This window comes from Scleropages formosus, chromosome 12 (assembly GCF_900964775.1).
Source record: "Scleropages formosus chromosome 12, fSclFor1.1, whole genome shotgun sequence".
Classification (NCBI taxonomy): Eukaryota; Metazoa; Chordata; class Actinopteri; order Osteoglossiformes; family Osteoglossidae; genus Scleropages; species Scleropages formosus.
In genome coordinates this window covers 3689102-3700714 of record NC_041817.1, presented here as the reverse complement: position 1 = coordinate 3700714, position 11613 = coordinate 3689102, and the positions used below count along the sequence as shown (strand labels likewise).

At 41.9% G+C, this 11613-nt stretch overlaps 2 protein-coding genes across 9 annotated transcripts in view; one reads left to right on the top strand and one right to left on the bottom strand.

The window, feature by feature from the left end:
* Positions 1-2240: 2240 nt before the first annotated feature.
* The window catches only part of chek2 (checkpoint kinase 2), a 62275-nt gene continuing 52902 nt past the window's right edge, over positions 2241-11613 (bottom strand). For 4 of the 8 annotated variants that reach the window (XM_018740519.2, XM_018740520.2, XM_018740517.2 and 1 more), the window contains exons 9-16: positions 10398-10497; positions 10118-10204; positions 9185-9348; positions 8562-8677; positions 8264-8349; positions 7688-7756; positions 7512-7571; positions 2241-3121 (exon numbers count right to left, since the gene is read on the bottom strand). In XM_018740519.2, coding sequence (XP_018596035.1) covers positions 3017-3121; positions 7512-7571; positions 7688-7756; positions 8264-8349; positions 8562-8677; positions 9185-9348; positions 10118-10204; positions 10398-10497 — 787 coding nt within the window. In that variant the 3' untranslated portion in view covers positions 2241-3016. Of the gene's footprint in view, positions 3122-7511; positions 7572-7687; positions 7757-8263; positions 8350-8561; positions 8678-9184; positions 9349-10117; positions 10205-10397; positions 10498-11613 lie in introns of those variants that run through there. The other 4 variants (XM_018740521.2, XR_001965579.1, XM_018740522.1 and 1 more) reach the window with 4 other exon arrangements.
* gstt2 (glutathione S-transferase theta 2) lies at positions 4414-7475 on the top strand. The gene is given in 6 exon segments (XM_029256673.1): positions 4414-4810; positions 5347-5434; positions 6376-6526; positions 6809-6985; positions 7089-7125; positions 7128-7475. Coding segments are annotated over 6 exon segments (663 nt in total). The 5' UTR covers positions 4414-4686; the 3' UTR covers positions 7214-7475.

Here is an 11613-nt window from a genome sequence, read left to right as displayed (position 1 = left end):
TACTTTTCTACTAACGGGGGTGCGGTGGCGCAGTGGGTTGAACCACAGTCCTGCTCTCCGGTGGGTCTGGGGTTTGAGTCCTGCTTGGGGTGCCTTGCGATGGACTGGCGTCCTGTCCTGGGTGTGTCCCCTCCCCCTCTGGCCTTATGCCCTGTGTTACCGGGTAGGCTCCGGTTCCCCGTGACCCTGTGTGGGACAAGCGGTTCTGACAGTGTGTGTGTGTGTGTGTGTGTGTGTGTGTGTGTGTGTGTGTGTGTGCTTTTCTACTTTGCAGAACTGCAAGTTAAACTGAAAATAATTGACACCAATAGTGAAAATCCATGACCAAACCTAGAAGTGGAAACAGTAGATAGCTAACCCACAGATGAAAATGGAACTTGTTACGGTAGAATTACAAATAAATGTCACTTGTAGCAGTGAGTGAGTGGTTACATGTGAGGGGAAGGCTGCTGAAAACACAGAGGAAACGTTCATAGTTCAGAGCAAAAGCAATCACATTTGAAACCTGTGTTTAACCACAGTAAAATACATTTCACTTTAGTGGGCTAGTTAGACTGTTTGGATTCCTTAATGCACACAACTCAATATGCACAAAACTGTGTACATTTTAATATTTTGAAATATACAAAATAATAATGTAAAAACAAAATATTAACATGAAATGCCTATTAATAAACCATTTTAATATAACATCATATTTTTTATCAGAATCAGAACGAGCTTTATTGCCAAGTATGTTCACACATACAGGGAATTTGTCTTGGTGACAGAGACTTCCACAGCACAGACAGAATGACAGTAATAAGATAGATGAAAAGATAGAATATGTGAATGAAGGATAAAAAATATATAAAAATATAAAGTACCAATATACAAAAATAGTCACTAGACATTGTATGTATGTACAGGTATGTTCTATACAAATGCAAGGGAGTGTGAGTAAGACATATAATGTGATAAATAGATAAATAGATGGGTGTCGTTCACAAGCCTGATGGCCTGTGGGTAAAAACTGTTTTTCAGCCTTGAAGTTCTGGCTTTAACACTCCTGTAGCATCTGCCTGATGGTAAGGGTGTGAAGAGGCTGTGCTGGGGATGACTATTGTCCTTGATGATGTTAATGGCTCTTCTGATGGTTCTGGGCTGGTATAGACTCTCCAGTGATGGTAAGGACATTCCAGAGATGGTTTGAGCAGCTTTCACCACTCGCTGTAGTGCCTTACGATCCTGTACTGTGCAGCTTCCAAACCACACTGTGATAGAGCTGGTGAGGACGCTCTCGATTGCACACCTATAGAAGCTTCTGAGGATTCGGTTTGGCATGCCAAATTTCCTCAGCATTTTCAAGAAGTGCAGACACTGACATGATTTCTTGACCAGATGTGTGGTGTTGTGAGACCTTCAGTAATGTGAACACTCAGGAATCTGAAGCTGCTCACTCTCTCCACCACTGTATCACCAATATGCAGTGATGAGTGTTGCTCCCTCCTTTGTTTTGTTGACATTGAGGGAGAGATTGTAGTCATGGCACCACTTCACCAGGTCAGCCACTTCCCTCCTGTATGCCAACTCATCACCTCCTGTTATCAGTCCAATGACTGTCATGTCATCAGCAAATTTGATGATGCTGGTGTTGTTCTGAGAGGCCACACAATCATGGGTGAAGAGTACATAGAGCATGGGGCTCAGCACACAGCCTTTCAGAGTTCCTGTGTTTATGGTAATTGACCTGGATGTCTGAACTGCACATCCCATACAGGGTCGTGGGGAGCCAGAGCCTAACCCGGCAACAGAGGGCATAAGGCCAGAGGGGGAGGGGAAACACCCAGGACGGGACACCAGTCCATCGCAAGGCACCCCAAGCGGGACTCGAACCCCAGACCCACCAGAGAGCAGGACCCAGTCCAACCCACTGCGCCACCTCACCCCCGTTGACCTGGCCGTGTGGTTCCCAATTCTAACGGACTGGGGTCTGCCCATTAGAAAGTCCAGAACCCAGTTGCAGAGGGTGGGTGGCACACCAAGATTGTGAAGCTTGTTGATGACCTTTGAAGGTATCACTGTGTTGAATGCTGAGCTGTAATCAATAAACAGCATTCAAACAAAGCTGTCCATGTTTTCCAGGTGGGTGAGGGCAGAGTGTATTGTTGTGCTGATGGCGTCATCTGTGGATCTGTTCTGTCTGTATGCAAACTGGAGAGGGTTCAGAGTGTCCAGAGTGATGGTCTGGATGTACGTCATGATGATTCTCTCGAAGCACTTCATCACTATTGGAGTCAGTGCAACAGGTCAGTAGTGGATGAAGCAGGATGCTTCGTTGTTTTTTGGAAGCGGCAGGATAGTGGTCCTCTTTAAGCAGGTGGGAATTGAGGCTTGTGCAAGGGACAGATTGAATATATCGGTAAAGACATTCGCTAGCACCGATGAGCAGGTTCTAAATACGCGTCCGGGGATATTGTCTGGGCCGGCTGATTTCCGTGGGTTTGTTTTCCCAAAAGTCTTTGCCACAACTGCAGATGTGACTGTAAATGGTGGGTTCTGTGTGTTCCCACCAGTCAGTTTAATACCCAGTGGTTCATTGTTGAAGACCTCGAAACAGGCAAAGAACTCGTTGAGTTTGTCAGGTGTGATGCGGCTGTCAGTGATCTCACACCTGCTTCTGCTCCGATAGTCTATGATGTTCTGTAATCCCTGCCACATGTGCTGGGTGTCAGCCGTAGTATAATGACACTCCAGTTTCAGTCTGTATTCCCTCTCGGCAGCCCTAATGGCTCTTCAAAGATCATACCTGGCCTTCTTGTAGTCCCCGCGGTGAATGGAGTGCGTCTGTAGCTGAACAGCTGAGTCTGGAATGTTGTCTGATAGCCAGGTTTCTATGAAAATGAGCGCGCAGCAGTTTCTAATTTCACGTTGTGATGTGATCCTGGTTCTGATTTCATCCAGTTTGTTTTCGAGGGATTGGACATTCGCTAGCAGTAGGCTAGAGAGAGGCAGTCGGTTTGCTTGAGCTTTTAGCCTAGCATGTAGCCCACCTCTCTTGCCTCGTCACCGCTTGGATCACTCTTTCCCCCAGCTGCGCTGATGACTCGATTCCGGTGTTGGTGGGCCTTGCTAGTGTGAGCTGAGGCACAAGAGGTAATCCAGGTCAGACAGACTGAAAGTAAGCTCAGATGTCTGTTTTCCGATTTCTAGTAAAGTTTCCTTGTCGTATATAATCAGTGCAGATACTATGTGTGCCTTTAAGCAGTTAAGAATAAGTAAACAAACAAAAATAAACGACACATAACGACGGCTGCAGGAGGAGGAGTACAGAGAGACGGCTGCCACGGTGGGCGCCATCTTAGATTTTAGAAGTGTCCTGAGCTGTACATCTTGTTCACACATGACTGTGTGGCCAGTCACAGCTCCAACACCATCATAAAGTTTGCTGACGATACCACCATTGTGGGCTGATCACCAGCAACAAAGAGACAGCCTACAGAGAGGAGGTGAGGCTCCTGGGAGAGTGGTGCCAGGACAACAACCTGTCTCTCAATGTCAGTAAAACTAAGGAGCTGGTGATTGACTTCAGGAAACGGGATACGATGTCCCCTCCATATACATAGGAGGGGACATTGTAGAGAGGGTCAACAGCTTCAGATTCCTAGGGGTCACCCTCACTGCTAAGCTCACATGGACTGAGCATACAGCATCAATCATCAAAAAGGCCCATCAAGGTCTCTACTTCCTCAGGCATCTGAAAAAAGCCAGGATGTTCACTACAGTCCTCACCACTTTCTACAGGTGTGCTGTGGAGTCCGTGCTCACAGGGTATATTACATCCTGGTGTGGCAGCTGCTCCATACAGGACAAGAAAGCCCTATAGAGGGTGGTCAAAACAGCTCAGGAAATCATCCGCACACAGCTACCAGCAGTCCAAGACACCTATACCACACGCTGCCTCAGAAAGACAATGCACATCATGAAAGATCATACTCATAGTCACCCCGCATGGGCACTTGTCTCTTTTATGGCATCTGGAAAGTGGCTTAGGTCTAGTCCAACCTGCACTGTTAGGTATAGGAACAGCTTTTACCTCACTGCTGTAAGAGAGCATACAACACCCCAATGTGCCACTTCTGTAACTAGAGCTGGACTGTTCCCTCCAAGCACATCGGCACATTACACTGTCACTTAAGCATTCTCAATTTTGAGTACTGTGACTGTCTATTGTTATTTATTGTTATTGTTATTTATTATTATTAGCATTATTTATTGTTATTGTTTTGTGCAGTATTATCTATTGTTTTTGTTCAAAGTCTGTGGAAAAGCACTCAAAGAAGAATTTCATGGTACTTCCACACGGTACTTGTACCGACGACAATAAACCTTGAAACTTGAAATTACTTACAATGTATTTGGCTAGTGGGAGGAACTAGTACCGCCCCTTCACAAAGCAATCCAATGGGATGCTTGTAAACGTCCTGGATACTGTCGTGAAAAGAATAGGGGGTTGAATACGCACCGCCCCCTTACCAAACGATCCAATAGGATGCTTGTACACGTCGTTAATTCTGTCGTGAACAGGATGGCGGGCTGGAATATGCACCGCCCCCCGACAAAACGAACCAATAGGCTGCCCGAAAACGTGACCGTTAATCAGTGAAAAGGGACAAACTAGATTGTGTTAGTGTAAGAAGATTTGACATGGCGGAAACAGAAGTTCTTGAAGTGTACCTAGACCTGCTCTCGCAACCCTGCAGAGCTGTGCACATTTTCCTCAGTCACAATAAAATCCCTCACAAACTGAGAATTGTGGCACTGCGGAAAGGTGAGCTACGAAACGGGAATGGATTTCTGAGCTCAGCGATCGTAGTTTGCCTGCTCGTACGGTTTCGTCGGTTACACTACTACACTCACTCCTATCATACTATGTACTACAGCATAGCTATCATTCAAAAGTGATATTTCTTGTCAACAAGTCAAGTGGGGGAAGTGAGCTGCAGATTGTTCCTCAAAGCTGTCTTGTAACAACAATCGCCTCACACTTGTGACTTGTATATTTTATCTGTTGTGAACTTAACTTTGCCCTACAAATATTTGCGGTAAAGCAGCCATATACCGATCACGTGACACATGGCATTGTCAGCACAGAGTCCACTTGTATGTAGTTGTTAATAAACAAGTAAATGCATATCCATTGTTACTGTTAGTGTTGTCTACACAAGTTAATGTGCGCTAGAAGAGCTGTCTGTCGCAAAGGAAATTGTCGCCACCGTGTGTTAGAAAAAAGGAGGTTCATCATGTGACGCTTTCAGTACTTCCAAGGGAAATGATATTAATCAATAAAGCTGGTGTCCAATTTAGGAGAGCACAAAACACCGGAGTTCACTAAGCTAAACCCCATGCAGCAGGTTCCGGTGATGGTAGACAAAGGTTTCGTACTGACTGAAAGGTGAGTGTGTGCGCGCCTCAGTATAACACATGCCATGGCACGCATGCAGCTAAGCTTCCTTACAATCTAATCCTCATAATAAATTACAAGCACTAGAATGAATGAATGTCTAGTTACATGAACTGATGTAGCTGATGCTCTCATCCAGAACAATATACAACTCAAAACAAAAGTGCATTTCATCACCAGACAGAGTGATAATCTATATCAGATTATATACAGACATGTGATTCTCTAAGCACAATCAGTCTGCTCTCACTTTAAACATACTTTACACAAGTAGCTGCAAATGCACCTGGACTACATTTTTTTTAAAAACTGATAACATTACACAAGTAGCACAAAGTAGTAAATAGAACTTTTGACAAATTAGGTAATCTAGCTTTATGGACTAGATAGAAGGGTGTGTAGAAAAGGGAGTCTGAAAGAGAGTGTTCTGAGAACATTGAGAGTGACTTAGCAGCTTTTAGTGAAAGAAGGCATTCCACCACATCAGAGCCAGAACTAAGAACTTAAGATTTTTGATTTTGGACATTTTGTGCTTGGGACTGCCAGAGGGTGGAGGAGCCCTGCAGTCTGGTTGGGGGGTGGCAAGTGATCAGGTCTTGTAGGCCATACCCGGTGTTGTCCTTAATGCGGACAGCTATAAGGAATCCAGTGGAGAGAGACGAGGAAGGGGGATACGTGGGAATGCTTTAGTAGGTCAAACACAGCTCATTCAGCAGCATTCAGTTTCATCTGAAGAGGTTTGGTGGCAGAGGCTGGAAGGCCAAAAAGGAGAGTTGCACTAGTCAAGTAGGATATCACGATAGCTTGGACAAGGAGTGTAGAATTCTCCACAATACGTGATTTTCCCCATAAGAGACAAAGAACATAATTTCCTGATAATCTTGCATGATCCCCTTTCTGATTTATGATGGTGGTAAATCCTCTGATTACAGTGATGCCATACTGAAGTACCTGGCCACCAACTACAATGTCCCTGAGTACTGGTACCCCCGGGATCCAGAGAGGAGGGCCAGGGTGGATGAGTATACAGTCTGGCATCACACAAACATCCGGCCACCTGCTGCAAAAGTCTTTCTCATAGAAGTAAGGGCTGTTCTCTCCCATTACCAAGTTCTTCACGCTGCTAAGCAACAGCATAGTATTAATTGGTTTATTCATCACAGGATGTAACCTCTTTAAGTCAGAGAACAAGAACTACTGTTATTCCTCAGAGATTTTCAACCCTGTGTCAAATCTTTAGGTACACCAAAGAATTATCATGAGCACTGGCTTGAGAGGAATAATAATTCTATTGCCATAGCAAGCAGCAGTTACAAATATTGTTGGTGAAATCAAGTTCTGTTTTTGGACAACTTCTTAAACTAGCTGTTGAGACCGCATATGTTAGGGCAGCTTGTTGATCTACTAATGCTGGAGAAGGCACTGGGGCAGCTCAGTGAGACCCTGGACAAACTGGAGAGCATGTTCCTTAAAAGGCAGGCCTTCCTCTGTGGGGATGATATCACGCTGGCTGACCTGCTTGCTGTCTGTGAGATAATGCAGGTAGGATCTACATGAAGAGTAATGTGCACAGGAGAATTTAGAAGGGGGGGAGACTGAGCTAAACTGCCCCCCCCCCCTCTTTTTTTTTTTTAAAAAAAAATAGCCCCTGAGTGGTGGTAGAGACATTCTGAAGGGGCGCCCAGGGTAAAGTTGGCGCTAAAAGGTGATCTTGACGATGCACACTGGGTTGTATATCATCTCAGAGACAAGTCTGCATCCAAGCTGTAAACAGAGCTGAACCTACTTTGATTTCATAAGCTGTGAAAATGTTTTATTTTTTAAATCCTCTATGAAAAATGAGTTTCTGAAAAACCTGTGCCTTTTGGTTATAAGAATAGTATCTAAGCAAAGAAAAAAAGCCCTATTAAAAATACATTTATTACAAAAATGAAACAGTATCATACAAGAATGTTTCAATCTGAAGATTAAATGTTGTGTGTCCAGGAAGTAGTTTAAAAAAAAAAAAAAAAAAAAAGCACAGCACAATGTTTAGAGGTAGTTTACTCTAAGCTGAAGATGGACCTGCCTTTCTCTTCCCGGGTGTTTCATCGCTGTCCTCCAGGGGACGTTTGTGACTGGTAGATGGCTAAGGACACAAACATAGCAGTTAGTATGCCTTATTTTGAGAAGGGGGGCTGCCTGTATAGAAGAGACAGACCTTCAGCAAACAGAAAAACTATTTCCTAGCACCTGATCTTTTACCTTTATGCTGTCTGCAGTATTTTCATTGGGATGCATAACTCTGTAGGCGGCTGCTTTCATCTCTGCATCCTGGAGAGAGGGAGGAAAGCAGCAGGGTATATGGCATTCTGCTCTACAAAAACATGCTTTGGAATTTGGTACACATGGAAAGAAGGGACATGTTAACTGAAATTTTGCAGAATAGTGTCAGTCATTGAGTTTTAGCAGTTCTGTTAAAACTATAAACTTGGAGCTTGTTTGTAATTGGTATGACTAATCCTGAAAACAGGAACAATGTTCCTTTTGTGGCATTCACCAAAATCATGGTGACTGTTGTAACATTTTGTGATAAAATGCAGAATGCGAAGAACTTGCTGTGAAGAAAGGGAAGTAATGGCACTTAATGTGGGTCACACTGGATTCAAAATTTGGCCATCAAAGTGCCAACCCTAATAGGAAATGTACAAAGGAAGTTTAAATAAAATCATCAATGAGTTAAGGTTGTGTGGTTTTTTTTTTTTTTTTTTTTTTTTCTCTCCTTCCTCCTCTCCACTGTTTCACTGACATGCATGCAGCTGGATTGAATAAAGATCATACTTGCATCCAAGGGTGTTGTAGTGCCTCCTTAATTGTGAGCCTTTCTTTTGGGTCCACAGCTAAAAGTCTCTTGACAAGGTCCTTTGCTGGGGGGGGAAGTGTCATAGCACAATGCTTAATATAAGGTTGAGTTAAATTGAGAACACTGCCACTTTTCCTGTTTGTAAATATGTGTTGCTAAATTCAGAATGACTCCTAGAACTTAGTCAAACCTATGACAAAAAAAAACAGGACTAAGCATCCCAAAGTCTGTTGTTTTTTTTTTTTTTTTTTTTTTTTTTTTTATTAAAAAAAAAACCTTGATCTGAGATGTGTGCCCATCGGGCTGGGATGAATTTGTAACAGCCCTGAGTAATTTGTTCGATGATGGTCATCTCTGTCCCCTCTGAGTGGAATGGGGGGTACCCTCCAAGACTGTAATGATGAATAAAAAGAACCTCAGCAGTGTTATTAATGAGATGAAACTCAGGTTACTATTAATACATTCTTCATATCTGCAGTATTTGCAAACATTCTTTCACAATACTATGTGGCAGTCTTGCATTTATTACACTTTTACAGCCTTTTATTTGTAGAAAAATAAATAAAAAGCACATTACACTGTTGACTACAACTTGTCCTGAATCTAGTAAATCAATTCACTGAACTGTGTAGAATGTTACTGTCAATTCCCAAGCATACCTCTCTTATTTGCTGTAGTACCTTTATCAAGGTAAATGCACAATCAGTTAAAATTGCCCTACTGTATAAATGGGTAAACACTTCAAGCAGCTTAACATAAGTCACTTTGGAGAAAAGTGTCAGCTAAATTAATGTAGATTTGAATGTTTGTCAGACTGGCAAAAAAAAAAAAAGTCTACTTTGACAGGGCCCGTTTAGGAGGCACTCCAGACAGCACCAAAGAATGGAGATGTGACGTACCACACAAACAGGAGGACACCAAGACTCCAGCAGTCCACTGCTCTGCTGTAGCCCACTGTGATGGCATCAGTGAACACCTCTGGTGCCAGGTATGTAGGCGTGCCACATAACGTCCGCATTAGCGATGTCTCCTCAAGAATCTTTGACTGTCCGAAGTCTGTGAGCTATAAAATTAAATTGGATTTTTAATTAATACCCCACTCCCATTATTTTCAGATCAGAAACTTGGCTGGGCTGTTAAGATTTTAAGTTTTTACTTAAAATTTTTAATAGCATGGACTGAGACACTGCAGACCTAGAGTTAGGTAGTAATAAGTGGAAGTAACTAAAATAGAACTCAAGTACATTTCTGGACAAACTGTACTTTTCAAACTAGTTATTTTAGCACTGACAGTCCTTCCTCAGTGTCAGGTGATTAAAGAACACAAGTTTGAATTGTAGCTTTATATTGTTCTAACATTTGTAACATGCAACTTTGACATATGTCAAACATAGGGGGCAGCTGGTAGCATAAGTAGTTAGAGCTTCTGACTTTGAACCCAAAGGTTGCAGGCAATGGTTAAAAATGAAATCTAGAACAGTGTTTTGTACTTATCTTAGATCTAATTTTACTGAGGCAGCACATTTAATTTTTTGAAAAGAAATGGATATATTTGTTAACATTGCTTGTGGTTCAGAACACTGAGAAAGATCATGAGTAATTTGATACTTGAGTACTTTTTTCAGCCTGATACTTTTTGCTTTTACTGAAGTAGAAAAGTACTTTTACTTGATTTTTCTTTTTTAAATTTTTTTTTGACTATTCAACCCATCATGCTTACTCATGAGCTCGAAAAATACCATGGTTATCATTACACAGTATGTGGTGTTAAATTATAGGTGTTGTGTTCATAGTCTATTAATAGAGAGGAGGAAAAATTGTAAAAATGAAACCTTAATGAGGCAGACTTCATGTCTAGAAGAAAGCAGCACATTCTCAGGTTTGAGATCTCTGTGAATGATTCCATTGCTGTGGAGGTACTGCACATAAATGAATTACAAAAATACACAAATAATGGCTATTATGCCTATGCATACACATTTCATTTTTTAAAATATGGGCATAATAAAAATAAAATCCCCTCAACAAAGTAGCACCACTTAAAATAGTTCAGTGACGTGAAATATATCCTCAATTATTTCAAACAAGTATGTGTTTAGAAATTCTACTTACTTCAACTGCTAGCAGCATCTGATAAAAGTACAGCTTAGCAATAGGCTCCTTTAGCTGTTTCTTCTCCTTGACTCTGTCAAACAGCTCTCCACCTTCCATGCTGAATAAAACATTCTAATTTAGACATGATGTACACAATACTTTTTCACAGCTCATAAGTCTGTGAACAGGTTTTCATCAGTCTGCAGAACAGAACTGGCTTTTTAAAATAATGAACACACACAAGCACGGCTACATTATACATTTATATTTATGTTGAAAAAACTTGCAACTGCAGAATGTAGGCACAATTTTCTTCACCTGAGTAACTGAACCCTTAAAACTTAATATCAACTAGGCACACTGTAACTGTAGACTAGATGCAAAACTCATTTCATATTCTCACTTCTCATTGTAAATACTGACAATGAGTCACGGATTGATTAACACAGTTTCACGTCTTGCCTCATCAGTGAATGAGAAGCAAAAAATAAGATTTGTCCCTATGAGTGGTTACACAAAAGTTCCACTATACAGGGTTAAGAGAGTGAACTTTGATCATGAGCACCTGCAGGGCTCATGTCTCCCCGACATGAGACAGGCTGAGCCTTAAGCTTAAAGAGCTCTTCTTATTTGCAGTGCAGAAAACAATGTCTTGTTTGCAACCTTGTTATTATAAAACAGCCTTTTAAGTAAACAGGTCATTTCATCCTTCATTTTACAGAGGCAAATCAACAAAACAGAGTGCGAAAATGAATTCTAATCTTCTTAAGAGCGTGATGTTTCCTGGAAAACACTTTAGCCATCATAGGAGCTTATACAGTGTTTAAAATAACTTTATCATGAAGGAATCATTGTTTTCATCTTCAGTAGCTGCTCTGTGACACAGGTTTTTTTATTAACCCGTGGTAATTTAAATGCCTTGCAGGCATTTCATTTATTCATACCATCCTATGATGAAATTTTAAAAAAAGAAGGGAAAAGCTATATCTATATGAAATTCCCACTCCTCCATCTGATCTTCACTTTAACAGTGAAATGAATTTCAGGCCTGGTTGTCCACAAATACTGACATGCCTACCTGGATTCAATGTCGGCATCACCTCCCCTCCTCTGGCACACTCCCCAGCCAAGGCAATTGGTTTGTATAAACACAACTAGTGCTCTGCTAAAGAATCTGTGTTGGCTGCTAAACTGCAGTGTGTCCCACTGCTGGTTACTGACAACCTGCAGTTGC